This window comes from Neolamprologus multifasciatus, chromosome 18 (assembly GCF_963576455.1).
Source record: "Neolamprologus multifasciatus chromosome 18, fNeoMul1.2, whole genome shotgun sequence".
Lineage (NCBI taxonomy): Eukaryota > Metazoa > Chordata > Actinopteri > Cichliformes > Cichlidae > Neolamprologus > Neolamprologus multifasciatus.
Window position 1 is genome coordinate 11,889,941 of NC_140456.1, and position 22,391 is coordinate 11,912,331.

General features: G+C 37.2%; 1 protein-coding gene across 2 annotated transcripts in view; it reads right to left on the reverse strand.

The window, feature by feature from the left end:
* Nucleotides 1–22,391, reverse strand: part of LOC146497430 (collagen alpha-1(XI) chain-like) — an 82,169-nt gene that overhangs the window by 53,968 nt on the left and 5,810 nt on the right. The window contains exons 2-8 of one of the 2 annotated variants that reach the window (XM_085140326.1): nucleotides 21,244–21,408; nucleotides 17,047–17,260; nucleotides 14,967–15,129; nucleotides 6,692–6,820; nucleotides 3,518–3,598; nucleotides 3,030–3,128; nucleotides 922–1,224 (exon numbers count right to left, since the gene is read on the reverse strand). In XM_085140326.1, the coding sequence (XP_084996452.1) occupies nucleotides 922–1,224; nucleotides 3,030–3,128; nucleotides 3,518–3,598; nucleotides 6,692–6,820; nucleotides 14,967–15,129; nucleotides 17,047–17,260; nucleotides 21,244–21,408 (1,154 nt within the window). The remainder of the gene's footprint in view (nucleotides 1–921; nucleotides 1,225–3,029; nucleotides 3,129–3,517; nucleotides 3,599–6,691; nucleotides 6,821–14,966; nucleotides 15,130–17,046; nucleotides 17,261–21,243; nucleotides 21,409–22,391) is intronic. The other variant, XM_085140327.1, reaches the window with a different exon arrangement.

Here is a 22,391-nt window from a genome sequence, read left to right on the forward strand (position 1 = left end):
AAAATGATGACTCGTGTCCTGCATATTTTTTCAAGGCAAAAAAATGTGTTTTTTTCTACTGGAAAAAAAAAAATCAAATGTCATTTTGCAAGAAGCTATAATTTAGGATATGGTCTGACTACTACTTATTAGTTATCCTAAAAGCCAGGAACTGCCCAAAAAGACCCTACTGAGCATGAATGTAGAGGTCGTTAACTGACACTATCCATACAATGACTTAACATGAGAAGAATTCACAAAGAAACAACCACAGTGTTTCCAAAACCCACAAGATTGTACAGTTCAACCTAAAGAGGAAACCTGTACTTAATGAGAAAGTCATAGAGAAAGGCTGAGACTGTGCAGTGGAAAGCACAAACTGAGCAGTTAAGACTGAACCTAAGGAGACAGATCTCAAGCCAAGATCCAGACAGAGCCTGTGTCACTTCCTGATACTGAGAATCCTGAGGCAAAGTAGAGGGCTGGAAACAAGTAACAATAGACACTAGGTCAGCAATTTCTGTCTGGCTTTATAGTTTGATCTAGACGGATTTAATGAAGAAAAGACGTATTTGTAGATTTTGACTGACTACACAGTATGATCCAAAATCAAAATTGGTGTGACAACTAGTGTAAAGCATCTTTGGTAAACATTCAAGGTCACTGAGTTCAAGAGGTCATAGAAGGTCAACATCTGCTTATGTGTAGAAGACAAGGTGTGTGTTTGTGCTCTACTTGTGTATTTGAGTTTTGTCCCTGAGTAGGCAGAACGATCCAAGCTAACATTAGAAACAACAAACACAAAGGTCACCGAGAATACTCCATCAAACAAATGCTATCAACATGTTCTCCATCTTTCCACATTCCTGAACACGACCTCTACCCCCTCCATGCCCGACCCCCATCCCTCTCAGCGTGACTCCTAAGCAGTCCAGCACTTACACTGCTCTCTTTGATATCTGTTTCAGCTGGAGCACCAGGGCCAACGTGTTCCTCAAGTGGTACAGATGTAGGCTTGGCGTTGTAGTCGAATTCATCATAGCTTTCATAATTATATTGCTTCTCTGTAAACTCTTTGTCGCCATATGCATTCAGGTCGTATTCCTTAAACTCATACACGTCGGTCCCTGGATCCACCTTCTCCTGGGTGTCCACTGGGGCAGCAGTTTCCACACCAGTAGTGGGATCCACCCCGACCTGTTCCACACCAGTGATGTAATCATCCACTATTTCCTCTACGTACGCCTGGGATCATTCAAGGCAATGCAAACAGAAGGAACAACAAGGTTTTGTTAGTGAAATGAAACCATGGGACCAATGACAATGATTCATGTGTTTTACAAAGTCAAAACAGTAGTAATAAGCACTCTGTTTATGCAAAAGTACTATATGGCAACTAATTTTCTAGTTAGTTCTACACACATGTCTAATTTGGTACAGCTAAATGTACAAATCCACATGTGTATTGTTAGTAAGCAATGTTACCAAGATTAACATCTGTAATCACATTAATATACCAATATTTTATATTATATATCATCAATATAGCAATTATTTATTCCTTGCAAAACAGATGGAGTAATTTCAAACTGATATTTTTTTTTTTAAAAAAACAATCACTTAAAATAGGCACCATATGATTCAAACTAAAAGCTGAAACATTGTAAAAAAGGGGGGTAATTTAGACAACAACAACAATAATTTAATCCAATAATAATAATGCAAATGCGTATATACAAATATTTTGAAGAACTTTGGTCCGATGAAGAATAACTCAGGACTAAAACAGCAAAAGTAATGTAAGCGCAGAAACTGACGCACTGCACTGATGTCAGTCACAGTCAAACACAATGGGAAAATATCCAAGCATCTCATAAGTACAGGAGTTTCCACCAATACTCTTTTGTACTTTAGCATTGTCTGTCGACTACACCGCTGTCCTCAGTATTTAGGCATGCATTCCTACAAAATATATTTTTTTCCCTTGGATACTCCACTATCCCGTCATTTTAAATTAACCTGGGTCCTGAGCTAATTAAAGCTGCATTGTCTATCTTAAGGTACACACACAGCAATCAGTGATCATTTGGCTGCCAGAGAACAGTATCACATTGTTTTGGTTGAACCGCCAAATGTTCCTCATTATCTTGTGTTTTGTGTGATGGTTTAGCACAAATTAAAACAGGATCTGCCAAATTCAGACTATGGAAGAAATATAGGGGATGTGCCTGTGTAGTGATTTTCCATTGGTTACGGTTCATTAAATGACAAACTTTTCCTGCCTTTGTCTTTATTCAAACTCTGTTTGATGGAGGCTGTTTCTCATGGAAATCAAGTAGTGGAGTAGGCTGTTTGATGTTAATGATGCCGTGTTGGATCGTAACCTCCAAAGATGATCATAAAAATCTGTCTTGTTGCCAGTGATGCCTTACGGTTTTACTAACGTTTCATTTTAAACCAATTTACTAGGAATTGAAACAAAACTGGAATCCAGATGTTAAATTTCAAATCAATGACACACAGATAATTTTCTACATTTAGAGGACGTTTATCCTGCAGGGCTTATTTTAACAAACACTTTCATGGTTATGAAATTTATCTAATTTAATAAAACCAAAATTTAAGGTAATACTAAATTTAATATCCGAATGAGATTATCAACCAGCCACTAATTATGTACAGTCACAAACAAGTTTACGCAGAAATCTGTGATAGTTCCCAGAAGTTTCTAATGGCTCTTCACCACAATCTATGGTAATCTTTCCAAGGTTCCTCATTAAAACCTGCTGATTGCTCTTAAAAGCAAAAAGTACAGCACAATAAACATTTTGCATAACTAGTATCATATTGTGTGGAATGACCATATTTAACATGTGTGTATCCAGAAATAACTTTCACTGTGCCTGTACCTCCTGATGGTGATCAAACATGGTTATAGATTAAAGTAATCTTATAAGATATAGACCTCAAGACTTTTTCCCATAGCTTAGTTATCAAACATTATTTTTAAAATCTCAGGATTTTAAAAATAAGCAGTTTTAAAAAGTTACCTCGCCTTGTCCTGCAGTATCAGTGGGATTTTCAGGTTGACTTCCATCCACTACGGTGTAGTCATACTCACCTGTATAATAGTCTCCACCCACATTTGTCTGAAATTGGAGCAAGAACAACACAGGGAAGGTTTGCAACGGGTAAAATACAGTAATTATCGCCAATCTTGATGATGTAGATGTCTTCATCTGCCTCTAGCACATCCTTTCTCAAACAAAGAAACACAAAGAGAGCTAATTTTATAATTATGATTGTAATAGACTCGTGGAAATTATTGTTACAGAATTAAGTATATCCAGAATATGTATCATAATGAGCAATAAAATCAACTAACAACTGCTCCAATAAAAGAAATGTAGCCAAGAAATACGACCAACAGAGACAGAGATGGAAAAAATGAGACGATGAAAAACTAAAAATAAGGGAGAAAAGGAAACCATACATATATGTCGTTCTTCACCCATAATAACTGCTCGTCAAGTTTTACCTGAGTTTTGGCTGCTTCAGTAGGGGAAGGGTCAGTGGTTATCTCTCCCTCACTGTAGTCATAGGCATCATAGTTAGTGTACTGTAAAAAAAGAAAAAAGAAAAAAAGGAAAAAGAAGAGGCATCCACAATCAATTAGTTGGTTCAATCATGTAAATAAAGCAGCACGATGTCTTCATTTACATGGCAAGTAAGCATTCATGCTTCTCAAAACTGGTTAAAATCCAAACTTAAACCACACAAAACATTAAATATATAGCTTCTTGCTATTTTAAAAATAGCAATGGCTGGTTGATGTTGGGGGAGATTTTACATCCATATGAGGAAATGAAATCCTTTAGCACATGGATGAATGGAACATTCCTTTATCCTTCCCCTTCCTCTGAGAGACCCTCCTGCACATAACCAAGCAAACAACAATTAAAATTCCTGTTTGCTGCTGAGAGGAGGTTAATGGGTTAATGCATTGCCAGTGAAAACATATCTGTTTCTGCTGCTTAATTTGAATGCCAACAATTGCTGGCGGCTTTCATTAGTGGCTCTTTAAAAGACAAAACTCAAGCTGTACAGAATCACTGCAAGACGGTAAATTATGGGAAGCATACAGGATAGAGCAGCAGGGGATAAAACCATTCTTCCTCTATTTTAAAACCTGACTCCTATAAAAAGAAAAACACTCACACACCCACTGGGGTATTGGAATAGTCCACGTGAAAACAATGCATTTATCTGAACAATGTGTACTCATCAACTTCAGATGGTGATAATGGTGATGTGTGCATTATGTTGCTGTTTATATACATTTTAAACATTAATTCAACCTGCCCTGACCTAAACCTGAGGAAATATCATAATATACACTCTGCAAATTTATCTTATTCTCCTTAAGATGAGGTAGAGGAGCAGATGAGCGCCACTCTTAAAGCTTGTCATTAAATATCAAGCTGCAGCCTGGAGAAAATTGCCTTACTTTGGAGAAACACTAAAGGAACAAGGAAACTTTTCATCTTGGCCGACTTAAGACAAATCAGTAAATCATATGGTCTAAATTATCTTTAAAATGTATTATGCTCATCATCTTTTGGCTTTAACTTCATATTTACAGTAAAAACAGCAAACTTCTATCTACTTCTAGCTTCTTCTCATCTAACCCTAGACAAAAGAAAGCAGATGTGTATTATATGTTCAAATACTTAAAATCACCATTTAATGGGCATTTATTGTGATACTGCCCATAACCAACAAAGTGTTATGCAAATGAGTCACTGTAGTCCTTTAAAAGAAAAAAAAAAGAAAACTTTTAGTTGTCCTAACACTGTCAAAACAGAGGCAAGGTAGATTAAGTTACCAGACCAGCCCCTAATGCTACACTCTATGTGCAGGAATAAATATTAGTCCCTGGACAACTGCTAAGCTCATAAAAACAATAAAAGAGCCACGGCCTGCTGCAAGGCTGGCCTGGCATCCGTTCAGCGGCCCAGAGAGGGAGAGGTCACAGAAGAGAGAAGTTCTGGCCAGACTGACTGAAATGACGGAGAGGGGGAGAGAGAGAGAGAGAGTGAGAGATAGAGAGAGAGGACAGGGTTAGATGGAAATAGGGAGGGAGAGATAGAGAATGAAGAAATAATTTATAAAGATTTATGGTGTTGAAGTGCTTGGCTGAGCTGAAGGCCTTCACCACAGGCATGGATGAAAGACGTAAATACTAAGGGGTGCTTATAAAAAAGAGCACTCCCCCCAGCTTCCTTCTCCATCACTCCGCTTGCTCTTTTAACCAAGCTGGTAACATGTGGTTCATGACCACTTGCTTCAGGACAAAATCATTTCACCTAACAAAGGTAAATGTAACAGTTTGGGCTAAAAGATCACAAAAGTATCCTTTTCAACAGTGATTTGTCATTTTCAGGAAATGTTTTTCAGTTGTGCATGAGTACATAACTTTTTTTTAAATACTGATCTGGAATGAAGGAAGAACATTCTTGTTATAAGTGTACAGAAACCAACAATGAATAAACCAGATTTACAAGGTTCTTAAAGCCATTCCCTGCTGTCTATTTGAATTGACAAGCTCCTTGTGTTGCTGCTGAGAACTAACCTGATGATGAAGCAACATTTTCCAAGACCCATACCCACTCTACAGCCAATATTTCTGAATAGAGAACCAGCTCCTGATTTTTTTTCTTCTTAAAAACCAAGAATCTAAAGTCGACTTTTCCAGGTACTGGAAGTCTAGCTGGGGAAGGGATAGCTTAAATTTCCCTGGGAGTTTGGGCAGAGCCTGCAGAACTCGTTAGTGATATAAATCACGGGGCCACTCCAAAGTGGGCTCAGACTTTGTGGCAGAGAAAAAAGAAAGGTTTCCAGTGTGAGCTCATCAGTTATTTAGTGAAATACTGAAGGAAAATGTCAGCCGGCAGAACAGCTTGAACTAGCAAAATAACAAAAAAATGAATATGGAAAAAAAAAGAAGTCCTGACACAAAGCACTGTATTTCAATTAAGAAATCTGGCTAAAGAAACAACAAGTGGTATTTGGGAGCCAGTGGTAATAAAACTTGCATTTCAAACTAAACCATGTATTTTGATATGTCAGCGTGTTTCCACTAGTAAAACACAAAGTGGAGAAAATGACAGATTTAGAGTTGACACAGAAACCCGTGCACGTACGTTCTTATTCATGGAGGACTGTTTGTAAAAAGTTTCCACACAAATTGCTGAAATTATTATTATTATTTTTTTTGGTTTATTTCTCAGAGACTGAAACTGAGCTACATTAAACCAGGGCAAGTATGCAAAACTGCACTGAGGAAGCACAGACACCTGGTATGTAATTACACCTTACACCCAGCCTTTCAATTCTTCCCATTTTACAAATTTAAATGTCATGTATCCCAGTCTCCTTTTTTGTCCTTTTAACTCATCTTTGACTCTCTTATTAAAAACATCAAAAAATAAAACCCTGTTTCTAAATTCCTGCTACTACTAACATATTTGCTCCCTTCATGTTTCCTTAATTCTTTCGCTTACCACAAATATTTCTCTGCTTGCCTCTTCTCTATAAAATCCTCCCTACTTCCCCCTCCTCTCTCCCAGCTTTCTTTTTCTTTTTTGCTTTAGTTAAGCAAGAGATAGTGCTCCCACCTGATCTCTGTTTCTAAAGCTACCCCAGTACTGACCTCGTACTCAGGTTCCTGAGCCTGTGGGGTGTCTTGATGGTTGGGGGTTTCACAGTCGGGGCTGTAGTGTTCACAGTAGTCATAGGCTGCCCTGGGGTCTGCCACTATCAGCAGCTGCTGGATGTCACCCTGGAAATGGAGGAGAAGAAGACTTTCAGCAAAAGACAAGTCAACAAAGTTTTAAGACGACAGAGTCACGAATTAGGATGCACGTTTCCCTGCTGCAAATTCAATTACCAGACTTTCGTTTTATTCTGCGTGTCCCTCAACATAAACGTTCTGTTGAATAATTCACAATACTATATGAGTTGGCCAGTAGTGCTATTTAGTTCAGTGTAGTTTCTGCGAAAGCAGCTTTTTTCTAGTTTGGTTTGGCAAATAGCTCCAATACCAGGAAGCCTCAGACACTGCTGAGTAGAAGCTAGAAAAGAGCTGAACAGACCACTTCCCATCTGCAGCTGGAAACAAAAAGCCCTAGCACAGTAGCCTAATCTATCTTCATTTAATCCAGAATCCAGCCCACTAAGTTTAACTGTATTGTCCAGGTCTCTAAACAGTACATAAGAGAATTTAAATAAATTAATGTTCCATGGGGTTTGCATTTAAGATTTTGCTTTTCACGTTTCCCATTGCAGGATTACATCTTGGACCTTTTCAATCAATAATCCCTTTTCTATCAATCATTTGATTTTGTCAATCACATAAAGCTTATTGAAAAAAAGGAAAGAAAAACAAATTTAATGTCAAATCTTTCAGAGAGTCTTCTTTGCAGACACCACTAACGTTTCTTTCTCTTGTCTTTTTTCCCCCACAATTACAAATAGAAACCAAATGTTAACGCCCATGTAGCATACACCTATTTCTTCAGCTTTACACCAGCACAGTGATAATAAAATGTGACAATAAAACAACAAGGCAGATGTTGTGCAGTACCAGAGGCAGTAGTCTCTTGACTATTAATTAACTGCAACTTTATGGAATGAATCAAGGCTTTAGGGGAGTCTGTAAGCTTTCAAAAAGAGCTATTGTACAGTTCCCCCCCAACTCAGCCGTGAGGGACGGCAAGTCCCCTTACACAGCAGATAAATAACCAAGGTCTGTACTTATCTAAGGCTGTCTGTTTTTCATGAGCTTTTGGAAAAGGAAATTAGATCCCCGCTCCCAACTGTTTCATCAGCCAAAGGCTCTTTTTCCATGATTGTCTCCGAAGGAATTTCTAAACCAGGAACTGCTTTACTACTGATATGAAGCATTCTATCTATACCCATCTACCATATGGGCATCTCAGCTGACTTTTTCAGAATCTACCTGGACTAAGAAATTCAGTGGACAAACAAACAAAGAACATAACCTGAGTGCTGCATGAAGGTGAAGAGAGGCCACAAACAGGGTGGCCCCTAAAGAGGAAGCACATACATGCACATTGCATTAAATTACAAGAGGCAACATCTGTATGAGCTTAGATCTCTGGAACACATTAGAGACTAACCGCCCTGTGCTCCCATCATATGTGACCAGTATATTTCAACAGCCTATTAAACAACCAAAACAACAACTAACATACGTAAATAAATTTGACATATGGCTTAATGAAAGGACGTTAATGGCATATGTGCCATTTATTCTACAATTATCATAATTATGTTTGCCTATGACTCATTTGAAAATCTATCTTTCCATATGCATACATAGATTTTCCATGTAAAGACTGATAACCTGTCTAGAGAAAGAAGGTGCTCGTGGTAAATGTTGGTAAAGCAATAGGAAAGAAAGAGTTTACCTGCACCTGCTGTAACACTGACTGAAAGAAACAACAAAAGCTACAATGACAAGTCCCCCCTCAAACTAATACTCTAGCTCTAGCTGCTCGCTTGTTCTTTTTATAATTTACTACAAATGTATCCAAACTCAATGGTAGAAAATCAGCTAATAACACAGACACACTGATTTTAGCAGAACTTCTTTCTTATTTTCTCTTTCTTCTATGAGTAGACAGTAACTTTTCAATTTCATGCTTTCCCAGTTCCTTCACTTAAGCATAGTTTGTATGTGTAATCACAAGGAAAATAAATGGCACTGGACAAGGCAACAATATATTTACTATAACAAGAAAATATGCACGAGTCCAAAAATGTCACCCAGGGATTTTCAAAAGACCACACACACACTTGGCCCATTTATGAAGCCTGACAGTGATTCAGTCACCCCCAAATTCCACAATCAGCTTCTCATTCCTTGCCCTCCTGCTCTACTCCACCGTGGATTTATTCCTCGTCTTCATCTTGGTGCATTTGTTGATGTTAGTGTCAGTATTCCATTGCACAGCTCTCTGGCATTTTTTAGTTCTTCCTCAGAATTATAGGAATGATCCACAGCAATGGTGTGGATCTCCTCAGAGTTGGCATGGACATAATGGGATGAATCATCTGTCTAAGCCACACTAGAATAAATCAATGAATGGATCCGCGGACAATGTGCATGTGTGTGTAAAACAACAGCCTCGACACATGTTAACTGTCATCTCCTGCTTTCACAGCAAACTTTAACCAAAGAGCAGGACATAACAAGACACTAAGAAAACTAAAAAAGGATGAGCCGCTAATCAAAGAAAAGGTCCGCAAATTTATCTTTAATGCACAGGAAAACCATTTAATTCACTAAATATTTACACAAGAGTAAGGAAAATAAATGTGGGCAGTTTTGTTTCTTAAATGTGCACATTTCACATTTGATTTTAAGCAAAGAGGGATAAAACAGCAGACAGACACTCTTAGGTGTTGTCTCTTGGGTCTATGACCACCAAATTCTAACATCCGCTTCAAGTAGTCGCCTGTGCTAACAAGGAAAAAGAACTGCACATGGAAAATTACTGGCAGGCGGACGGTTTGTTTCTTATATATAAAACCCATCCTTACTTTTTTTTGTTATGAAATATTTACTTTTCCTAGAAATGTTAGCCCTTAAAACTGACTTTCTTTGCTATGCAAATGACACCCACCTATATTTCCCCATAAAGTTTGGTGCTACAGATACATCTTGAATTATCGCCTGCTAAAGATTGGCCTCTTTCCAGTCCCCTTTAAACCTCAGATTTATTGTATTACTTAAAATGTTTTAATCAGTGTGCCCCTTTTACGTTGCCTCAGAAATCTTTTTTTTTTAATTGTTTATGTTAATGTTTTACCCTGCTTTGAAGTTTTAAACTGTTACTCTTTTGTATAATATCTTCTCTTTTTTCATAAAGCACGTTGTTTTTAACACAGGTATGGTGTTGATTCTGATGATATTTGATAATTAGCACACATTTCTTCATCCATAAGTCTCAACATTCATTATTTATTTAATTTCATTGTGCATCCTTTTAGACATTATTCCTTCTCATTTCACATATATTTTTAAGACTGTGAAGACTTTTACTCTTATCCTTAATACTGCCTTGATTTTTGTTCCTGCAGACTGTGTATATCCGCAATTGGTTAAATAAAATGACATTGAGTCAGGCTGTGCAGGATATTAAATTCAAGGTGGCTGTCCACAGTTTCTAAGAGAAATCTGTTTGTATTTAAAGTATTTAAAAATATGAAAACTAGAATGAACTGCAATCCTAAAACATAGACTTAATTCAACTTAATTTATGAGTTATTGCCAGAGGAAAAGACCTGTCCTATAAAGATGTGAATGTAGTGTGATGTAGTCTGGTATCTGTTCTGATTAGTCAATATAACGACAGGTTATTTTTCTTTGTCTTTGGGATTGAGAATGACTGACCAAGAAAACGGAGTTTACCACCATATGCTCAATCACTTACACAAAAAGACTTGACCTTCTAAGCGTGCTAAGACATGATCCATAGTTTCCTCTATGACAGCAACTAAGTAGGTAAATATGGCACTAAATGTTACTGCCTGTGGACAGGTATACCAGGTAGTTTTGACTTGTGGAGGAAAAATTAATACACAGAGAACACATAGTTATGAAAACACTATGTAAGCTAACAGCTAGCCTGACTTAACATAACATTTGGGGTGCCAATAAAACCTTTCACGGGAATTACTTTGTAGAATAAAATAAATAAAACTTCAATAAAACAGCAGCTGCTATGACCCATCTGTGACACTGAACCTCTGAGGGCACCGTGTCCATCGTTCATAGGTGTTATTGCAGATGTTTTAGCTTTTTAAATTAAAAAAAGCTTTTTAAATAGACACTGCATATAATTACTTTATTTTTTCTCACAGTGAATTCACTCGAGTATTTTCTTTACTTAACTTCTCACACATACCTCTGAACAAGCTTGACATACTGATCATATGCAACGCCTATTTTTCCAAACTATGGGGAGGGAATACATCTTGAAAGAGCAAATACACAAATGGAATTTTAAAACTGTGCAAGTACAACAATTAACCAAGTAGCACAAAGGAGGAAAAGTGTATAATACTCTCCAGATTTCTTACAGTATTTCATCAAACGCAGCCACTGTGGTCAGCGCAGGGATAACGTTTCTTTTCAAGCACTGGGGGCATACAAATGTATGGCACCCTTCAAATATTAAAACATTTTGCCTGCCAGTAGCTCACAAAACTGTTGAACTATTTGAACCATCTGTTTGCCTGTCTGCCCACACTTTCCTCACTTCTTTCTCTGTCACTTTTTCCTTGATCTGCTCTTTTCTATCAGGCAGTTCTTTTTTATTACTTTGCTCAAAATACAAAGGTAACAAATGGTGGGACTGAACTATATGCAATTATATATGTAACTAGGGCTAATTTATAGGGAAAATGTTACAAAACAAAAATGTTCTCATTTACAAATCACAGTGAACAAAAAACATAAGCAGTGACTGATGACATTCTCATCAACCCTGACATTAAATATGAACATTCCTATTACACAATCTTTACCAAAACATTTTGTGAGATATTAGAGGGTGAAAATGACTGAGGCAAATGAGAAACACTCACAGCGCTCAACTTCTCTCAAGCCAGTCATAAACAATGATTCACTTTAAGGCTAAGAGCACATCAGACTCTTGTTATAGTCCCCTGCCAAGGACTGTCCTGCTTGAGGGACAGTGTTTTGGAATGAAACACTGTCCCTGTGCAGCAATGACAGACACATACACAAACCATCTCCACCTCTCTCCGCCTCTCTGTCTCCGACATACACACATGAACGTTCACACTTTTTCGCACAAAACAACACAAACGTAAACACAGAGACAGACATCTGGCACAAACAAGGAATCCTTTAAAGTCTGAAAAGTCGATTTGCGTAAAAACAAGAAGAGGAGATGATTTTACTTTGAATATCTTGCGTCTTTTATTTCAAAGAAGAAAGAGGGGGAAAAGGCATTTGGAGACCCGGTCAGTGAGCATATCTCTTAAACAGCTGTGCAATCCAAGCCAAGAATAAGCACACACTGATCATATTTTCCCCTAGCGCTCACTCTTCGGTGCGCTTCCAGCTTTGACACCTGCTTATGCAATCTACTGCAGTAAGGTAACTTACTCACAGCAACTGGAATGAGAAAGCATCACCAGTGTAATTACACATAAACACAAGCTTTTTTCGCTCAACAGCCACAATTAGTATTTTAGATTAAAGAAGACTGTTCAGTCTAAGAAGATTGTTTCTTAGAATTGCACATTATCACATCTGTTAACCTATTGGAAAGTTTGCTGCAGGTAAACTAAGTGTGAGTCTATGGCAGGGGTGGGCAATCTCAGTCCACAAGGGCCGGTGTCCCTGCAGGTTTTAGATGTGTCTTCGAACCAACACAGCTGATTTAAATGGCTAAATTAGCTCCTCAACATGTCCTGAAGTTCTCCAGAGGCCTGGTAACGAACTAATCATGTCATTCAGGTGTGTTGACCCAAGGTGAGATCTAAAACCTGCAGGGACACCGGCCCTCGTGGACTGAGATTGCCCACCCCTGGTCTATGGTGTCCACTTTTTGTGAGTGTGAGACCAAAAAGTGGACACCATAGCTTAATAGAACTTTAAATAAATGGAAACAAATTACATTCTGTTTCTTTATGAACAAATGATCTATTTAAAACACGTGGAGCAACTTCGAGAAAGTTAATTAATGAATTTATCTATATCTGAAGCTTTAGAGGATTTGGTAGGCATCCTTTAAAACTTCAAAGCAAGTCAGGCGTAACTCTTACTCCCAGCCATCACGCTACAGTAAGGTGAATGACTCATAGCTCTGTATTCAGTATACAGGCATGAATGTTATCAGGCACCTCTTAGACTGAAAGCATTTTTTAAAAAACACAATGTCTTCTCCACCAGCTATGTAATCAAGTCAGACAGAAATCAGACAAATCCAACTGAAATGAATTCAACATTTTAGAGTGAAAACGTCATTTTTGGTGTACCTCCACAAATTTTTAACATGAATACATTTTATATATAAAAGACAATGAAAGAACTGGTCTGCTGATTGCAAAGCTGTTTCAAATTTTCACAATACATTTATCGAGTCCGGAAAGTATTCTAAAAGTTTCCGCAGCCTACAAGGTATTCTGTGATATACCTATAACAGCTGTAAATTTACAAAGAATCCCAATGCATAACTTAATGAGCAAACTCTAAACAGAGCACATGGCTTTCATATACTTTCAAGCACGCTTTTATCTATAGGAATATGCTAACCAACATCTTTGTGGCCAGTAAGAATTTTTTCCAAAAACAGTGCAGCTTGCCCACAAGTAGCAATTTTAAAATCAACACGTCTTATGTTATTACACTTGAAGTGGGAATAATTACAGCTTAAGATACAATTCTAGCTGGAGCTTACTGTGTGATGCACTGATCAAAAACACCTTGCAAATCATAAAAAACATCTTGGAACACAAGGAATCATTTTCTTCTTTCTAGGTTTTACAAAGAGCACATCCTAAATTGCTCTGTAATTTAATATCATTTAGCTTATTGTATTTTGAAACAAAGAACACTCACGCAAGCCAAATGAGAACTATTAAATCAGACTTAAAAACAGGAAAGAATGACTGTGGTAAGTTTTCACTTTATCCCCTTTAATCTTATTCACCTTAATTATATTAACCAGAAATCACTTTGGAATTCAATCATTCATTATGACCTAAAACGAATTTATTTCATTATAGTTAATGACATATGCATAAAAATAAAGCTGTAAATCGACATGAGGAAAAAACATAAGTGAAGAGAAGCAACATCACAATTTCAAGTGGTTTCACTGTGGAAAGGCATCTCTGACCTAGAAGCAAACTTTTTGCTGACTGCCCAACTTAGCAAGCATTCTACATTCAGCTAGCCTCCAAGCAAGCCTAATGCGTTTCATGCCATCATTTATTTCACATCTGCTGCTGAGCACAAAGTTCCCAGTTCCCAGAACCATTTTATCACTGTCCTCTTAATTTTGATTCTCCTTCTCACAGTTACTGATCAATTGTGACACAATTAATTCATAAAAAAGCATACTATAGTTTAGGCAGTCGACATTGAACAGACCCCTTTATTTCCTTTGTAGTTAAATATCCAAATCAAATTAGTGCTGAGAGAAAAAAAAAACACGTTGAGTAGCACACTGTGTGAGTAGCCTTCACAATAACATTGCCTATGGCTCTTGCCAAGTATACAAAGCCAATATTGTTGTTCTGGCCAATAAAATTCTCTATTATATATATGCACACAGAATGAAAGGCAAATAAAATGTCTGGCCTTAAAGCTTTTGGACTCTAAGTATTACAAACTAAAATTGTCACGGCGTTAAATGGAAATCATTGAGAATAATACTCACAATGTGCGTGCAATTAAGCTTAAGCAGAAAAGAGAAATTGTTGGCATCTAGGTCAGTTTTCTGTAATAGTTTCAAGGCATAATGAATGCAATCTATTGGTGAATGTCTGCATTACACATATGTAAGACATTCCTATTGGAATTATGTGTAAGCAGGTTTTTACCTGTATAGCACTGAAACTTTGCAAACTTTGTACACCCATAACTCCATAAAAATGATCATACTCTATAAAAAAAACTTATTCAAGTCTTCTGCCCAGATCCAGCCTAGGAAAGCATTAAAGCAACAATATGACTGCAACAGGCTTGCAGCTATTCACACACCACATGGTATAAGTTTCTCTTGTCTTATCGCCTCGCTTGCTGTAAAACAAATTAGTCCCAAATTTGACAACGGTCTTTTAAATCATTTCACAACATAAACACCACCAACCACACAGAGAAAACACTTCAGGTGAGAAGATATTCAATATGGCCGTCATACCTCAAAGACCTCTTCATCTAGGATTCGGGTGCCAAAGACTGTGATGCCCTCTGTGCTGATAATGGCATGGTCACTTCTGGCGAGTGGTCTTGTCACCTTTTTCTTACAGTCCACAATGATGGTAACGCTCTTCTTTTCCACACTGATCGCTACGCGATGCCATCTGTTTAACAAAGAAGGACATCAGAAATACAACAATGACCCTCTGAGTTTTAGGAAAACTGCTTCAGTCCACGGCTAAGGGAATAGTTAACATTTAGTTTAGGAAGTGGAAACGCTTACCAGTATTTGCTATCACATCTGGAGTTGGATATGAAGCTCTATAGGATTATACTGGTAAATACAGTCACAGGACTTATTAGCTAGATCAAGCTAGTACTGGTTTAGACCTCCGTTTGCCTTCAAAACTGCCTTAATTCTTTTGAGGCACAAATTTGACAAGGTGCTGAATACAGAGATTTTGGTCCATATTGCTAGGACAGCATCTATCATATGTATCTCACATTTCACTACATCCCAAACATGCTCTATCGGACTAAGATCTTTAGGTCAGTACAGTGAACTTATTCACTTGTTCAAGAAACTCATTTGAGATTATTTGAACTTTGTGACATGACACACTATCCTGCTAGAAGCAGCCATCAGAAGATGCATACACATTGATCATAAAGGGATACTCATGGTCAGCAACAACACTTGTAAATGATGCTGCTGCTTCCAATCAGATCAAAGCAGGCCATTCTCTTTTAAACCCTATAGATTATTGTATATAGGGAAATACCACTAGATCAACAGTTGCTAAAATATTCAAACCAGCCCATCTGGTACCTACAACCACACTCAAAGTCACTTAAATTGCCTTTTTTCTCCATTCTTATGCTTATTTTAAACTTCAACAGCTTATCAGGATTAGCTGAAGTTCAAAAGCAGTTGAGCTGGTCCACTGAACAAAGTGGCCGATGAGCATATGTAGCTTAGCTTAACTTAGTCTAATGTGTAGAAGGATAAAACAGCTAGCCTGGCATCAGCGTACCAGCTTGCACTGGCACAGTGCTATTTGCCTTGTGGCATCTGGAGAGCTATGCATAAATTTCCAAAAAGTACATGCAAAAGTTGTTTTTGGTTAACTATGAAAGTATTCTTCAGTTTTTGCCAGAAGAGCACGTGAGTATTTTCAAACTAGTTGGACTAGTCCTATGAATGGATCCACATGTTCCACACATCTACATAATTTCCTCAGGGATTATTAAAGTATTCTGATTCTGATGACTCTGACATTTTGAGTATTCAAGGAAATATACCTATAGTTGGTGATAAGGTATGTGAAAAAGTGTGTGCAAAAGCCTTGGTCTAAATATTGTCAGTGTTTTAGTCTTGGTTTATTCAAAAATACAAAGGTAGCTTTGACAAAATGTGTAAACCATAGTGCTCTACTAGCCACACATTTTGTAAAATTGTAATTAAAAGCATTGATTGAGCTGTATATTTTCACTATTTATCACCAACAAAGAACAACTCATGAAATCGCTGCAAGGCATTTCTGTTGGCATTTATATGAAAGATTGCTGGCAACTTTTAACAATGATTTGTTTCAGCTTCATTGGACAGCTATGAGAACCCTGTCCTTTACTGCATATCAGTATAGCAGTGTGGCTGTAAATAATTTAGAAAGGCTGTCATTAAATTGTTGCCAGCAATTTATTTGCCATTACTGTCTGAGTTGTTCCATATGGTGTTAATGACTGAACAACATATGATGATAATAAATGTGCAGAGCTGCATGTCAGTTTACCAGGCTGGAAGAGTTAAGTATGCACTGAGTGCCTGAGAAAATACTAAACAGAGCAGTTCTGCTTAGCACAAAATATAACCTGAATCTTTTAAAATAGAAAAAATTACCCTAAATGTACTGCTTGTGAGTTAACCTCACAATTTCCATAACAAACAAACTCCAGATTCTGAGATATCGCTGAGATAATGGGATGACTGCACGTGGCATAGAAAAGGTACTATTTAGGGGACACAAAAGTCTTTCATCTACATTTTCTCTTCTAGTGTGTTAAAGCGCTCCGTCACTTACTTGCCATCAGAAAGTTTGACGGAACGGAACAAAGGGTACTCGTCTGGGACAGGCTTGCCATGCTGGTCCTCATATTGGAAGATAGGGGAACGGCCCACCTCTACTCCAAGCTGCTGCACGCCTTGCTGGTTGTACACAGAAAGCAGGAAGGACTGGAGGCCAGCCTTGGGCTTGATGGTAAACACTATAGAGAAATCCTCTGGGAATAACCCCCCTAAAGGTGGAACACGTAAGAGAAATAGTGGGCTGTCACATTAGTAAAGATGAATATAGAGTTTATATAGTCCTAAAATTGCTGAAATTAACATGTTTTACACCAATATTCTGATTAAGAGCAATGTAACGGTACAACAGACATGAAAGCTACATAGCAGAACCAAGATAGTTTTAATAGTTTAATAAAAATATCTCTTATGGAACTTTTGGCCAGGAGGGTTTTCTTAATTTCTGAATCAAATGAAGTGTAGTGAGTAGCTGGCAAAGAAGAACAATATGTCTTTATTATTTCATTTGTTTGGTGTTTATCAACACTTCTTTTTGCCATCTCACTGTGTACAATGATATAATGAACATAAACAGAAGGACATGATAAATTAACAAACATGTCAGTGTTTTTACTTGCTCATGGGCAAAGAGTGTGTATTTTGCTAGTAATAATTAAAACCTTTTAAACTGTCCTCCCTTAAGAAGCATTTGTGCTACTGGAGACTTCCTTTTACCTTGTGCCCTGTCTTACCAACCTTCTTCTGATGTTATAACTAGGGCAATTGTATTGTAATTAGTAGAGAGAACTGCTTTTGCTCTAACTTTCTCTCCTCAGATTAACCCACAGAGTCTAGACCACTGGACGCGAGTCCGTTTTACTGGGGAAGTTAAACGAAACTTTGGCATGTCCTGAAAGGCCTTGGTAGTGGTGATGCAGCCATATTAACTTTACAAGGGCTATAAATACAGCAACTCAAACAAATGTCATATTTTTTGTGAACATAATAGTTTGGTTCAATGAAAAAATAACTAATACTAGCCAAATAAAAGTCCAATTATTCTGACTGAGGACATTTTGACACTATACTTCATGACACCTCCAACACCTCACCTCTCAGGCTCACTTATATTAGTCAAGTTTCCATTAGTGAACATGAGCATGCTGTCCAGTTAAGCCAAAAATTACACAGGCTTAATTCCTTCAATTACTGCATTTTAGTCTTTCTTTTTGCTCTTTGAAATGTAGCCAGATTCAGAAAGAGTAACACACACTGCACTGACTGGGACATTTCATTTCACAGCAATGAATCCCTAATAAATTTCTCTCACTTTGCTGGAAGTCCATTTTGAGTAAGTAAGCAACTGGGGACCATTTCTAAACTTTGCCCTAGTAGTAAATGAATAACAGGCCGCAAAGGGAGGCATGATTTGTTTGAGCAGCCATGCAAGCAGCAGTGGTATATTATAATTTGGGGGACTAGAAAGAGATCTCATATTTTTCTCAGTCTCAGTGTGCAGCTCTACTTGTGGTTCCTCAAGCTTGCAAAGGTAGATTGGGAGGCAGATGCTTCAACATATGGTTCTCCTGCACCAAGCTTCCAGTTTGGGTTTGAAAAACAGACTTCTTTTCTACTTCTGAAAGTCGGTTTAAATTTTGCTTTTTGATAAAGGATATAGTTAGGTCTAAATCAGGTGAACGATCCCTTCATTGGAGATACTCTATTGTGGAAACAGACACTGTGGCCCTAGCCCAGATTCATTCCTATTTGACTCCTTTCACTTCCCTGTGACAGGGTGTAGGTTGGTGCATTGTAAAGTCTCTTTGAACAAGTCCACATGGTTACAAAAAAGTGGCAGGCACATGGATGTCTGCTTAGAGCTTCCTGTTCACCAACTGATGACAAAATTTATGCCACTAAGACCCAAGAGAGGCCTAGTACACCTGCAGATGGGGAAACTAGAACACACGTATTAGTTTTGTTGCTATAAGCTCAGGCTGCTGGGGAACTTCTTATGATACACTGAGCATTTCCGCTTCCCCTTATCACTCTCCATACTTTTATAAGTCACTCCTGCATGTGAATACATTTTGTCTTCTCTCTCCCATAGGTTGTCCTATGTTTTACAGGAACACCATGATTTTCTAACATTTCAGACTTAAAAAATCAACTAAAAATGTGATATTTGGCATATTTGCTTCTGTTAGTAGACAAAAGGTTTTGTTCTCTGCAATTGATTACTGAAATTGGGATTTGCAGAGTTTTGTTTAAAATCTACTTCCTAAAAAAATAAATATGGATTAAGTTCTCAAAAACAGCCTAATAAAATAAATGTGGCCTCTCAAAAACAGAAGGGCAAACACACTCCAAATGCACATACAATATGAAAAACCCTTCTAAATTTCACTACCTTAACCACAGACTGGGCATCCGCATCTGCCAGCAATCAAACTTGAGGAAAGACACTTTGTTGGACAAGATCAGTGTACAAAACAATAGACATGCTTTTGTTGTTGTTTTTTTGTAAGAGATTTGTCGGTTTTACCAAAATATCAAATAACAAAAATCTAGTGCTGCTCCGCTTACTTTAGCCATGTGTTTACACGCACCATTGTAGATTACCATCCCCTATGGGTTCTTGGAGCAAACTGAAATTCATTGGCATCCTCTAGAAAATGATTCTGGAAAGTCTGCACTGGATTTTAAAAGACAGACTTTAACACTAAAGGATTTTATGAGTCATTTATCAAATCATTCTTTGTTATTTCTTTGTGAAATACAATCATCTTTAACTCTTTTTTAAAACTTTTTTATTCAGTGGTTCAAGAAAATAAAACTTAATCATCATACTTTAATCCAAACAACAATTGGCTTGAGCAGCCATGCAACCACCATAGCTTCACAGATATCTGCCACCCTAACACTTTTTTCTCGGCTAAAATCTCTATGCCAGCATTGGATGAAGTTCCATGAGACATCCATTTATTTTCCACGTTGGATGAATTCTCAAAACTGCTAATTTGGCAACATTTCACCCCCAAATTGGGTCAGAATTACAATGCCTTTGACCTAAAAGCACCAAAACTTTTTAAATCAACCTTACTTACTCAACCTTACTTACTTAACATTACACTTTACATCACCTGATGCCTTCAATTGCAATAATTTTACAATGCAAATATTAGCAGTTGTCTAGAAAGCCTCACAAAGTTTCTAGTATTGTTGTACAATGTTAGTTGTAGCTTATCTTACAGGAAGGCTATTTTAAGTGCTTAAGGTTTTATGCAATATGATGGATTTCCATTACTAATATCTGAAATGAACTGGTCAAATTATGTAAAAACAGTCAAATTAAAGTGCATATTCCACACTACCACATAGAGGTGGGAATCACCATACATCCCATGATACGATATTATCACAATACTCAACGCACGATACGATATTATTGCAATTTTTTAAAATATTTTGCGATATTCAGATTCTGTAAATAAAGGTAAACTTTATCAATATTCATTTTATCTAATATCAAAGTCTCACACTCAGTCTTTCTCTCATTTCAGTTTTATTGTTGACAAACTTGAACGGTTTGTATTACAGTCTAGTCCAACTTAACTGAATGCAACCATCTGGTACAATTATAGCTATTCTGAACTATGCAATTTATGAAAACTATGCAGCCCATTCAGCAACTGAAGAATTTGAAAGTAAATTAAAACAAAATATAATTTTACATTAAATAAAAACGTTTTAAACTTAATTAAAATAAAACATGTCTTAAATTAAAATAAGTAAACTGTCATTTTTATTGCTGCCATAAAAAAGTTAAACACATTTGGACAGTGAAGGAATGTCAGGATTTTGCTCAGAAAAAGGAGCTGATCAACATGCTCTGAAGTCAGAGCACAAAAACCTTTTTTGTAACAAAATATTGATTTCTGCTGTCCCTGTATCGATACATTATTAGCAAACAAAATATCACGATACTACACAGTATCAATTTTTTCCCCCACCCCTACTACCACAAACATATATGATCAATAAAATAAAGCTCTCAACAACTTGTGTAATCCTCAAGACTCATTTTATAATCATTCTATGGTCTCTAGCATTTAAAATTGGGAGTGTTTGTTTGTTTATCTGCTTTATGGAAGACCTACTATTGTACTACTGTTTCAGTTTCAGTGTAAATGCTGAGAAGTGAGGAGTTTACCTGGGAAAAGCTGCTTAGTCGGAGCACTGAGCTGAGCCCTTTTTCCCACTCGATAAGCTGCGTCGGGTTTGGATCCTCTCCGCACTGTGCAGAAGCCTGCTGTTTTCCTTATTCCTTCAGGAGAGCTCTGAAAGTCCAGCACCTTCAGTACATCCACGGGTTCAGCTGTAGAGAGAGAGAACAATGAATTGATAAAAATCATCAACAATTTTTCTTATACGACAATTAGTAATGCACTAAAACACAATTTTTGCCACCACAAAAAATAAAATGATTACTTTATTAAGGCTCTAAAATGTCAATGTGAAAATAAAACTCAAACTCTATGTCAGATTTTCATGTACAGTTGTAAATTTTAGTAGTTGTAAATAAAACTACTTCCATGATGAGAAGCTACCCTGTAAATGAGATACTGTTACAAAGTTGCAACTCTTAAAAGTTGAGTGAATAAATGAGTCCTCAGTCTGAATGACCATATCGCCAATTGCTAAACCTATACTAAGTGCTTATACTTATGAATATAAGTAGTTAAATAAAATACAAGTTGAACAAAATGAAAGCTGAGATGATTGATTGATTAATTTAATTTTTATTTTATTATGTTTTTAGTGTCTATGTTGCATGTAACTTTACAGTACACTATAAGCATAGTTAACAGAAAGTCTAATCCAACTTGGCATTTTGATGATAAATCAGCATTTACACCCATTACACCCCTTGCTTTTTCAAGCTTTTTCTTGGCCAAACCTGTCAGTTCAACCAGTTGTTGCTTTATGAGCTGCCTTGGCAGAGGAGCAATAAAAATGTTAGGAACCAGCAGACATAATTGCCCCCCTCCTTACCTCCCCGGTTACCCCCACAGCTAAAAGCCACAGCATCTATGGGATGATAAAAATCATTGCTGCTGATCACAGGGTCTTTGGAATAAGGAGAACACAGCAAGGGGTAGCTTTACAAGCTTCTTAACACTACTAAGCTCTTTTCTATCAATGGATCTGAAAGTCAGAGGTGAAACTGCACAGAGCAGCTATAAAAACTATTTCCCATTTGCTCTCTCTCCTCCAATTATCAAACACTTACTCCAGCCTAGTCTGTTTTTTCGCATGTCTCCTTCTCAAACTGTTTTTCTTCTTAAAACCCTATCTTGA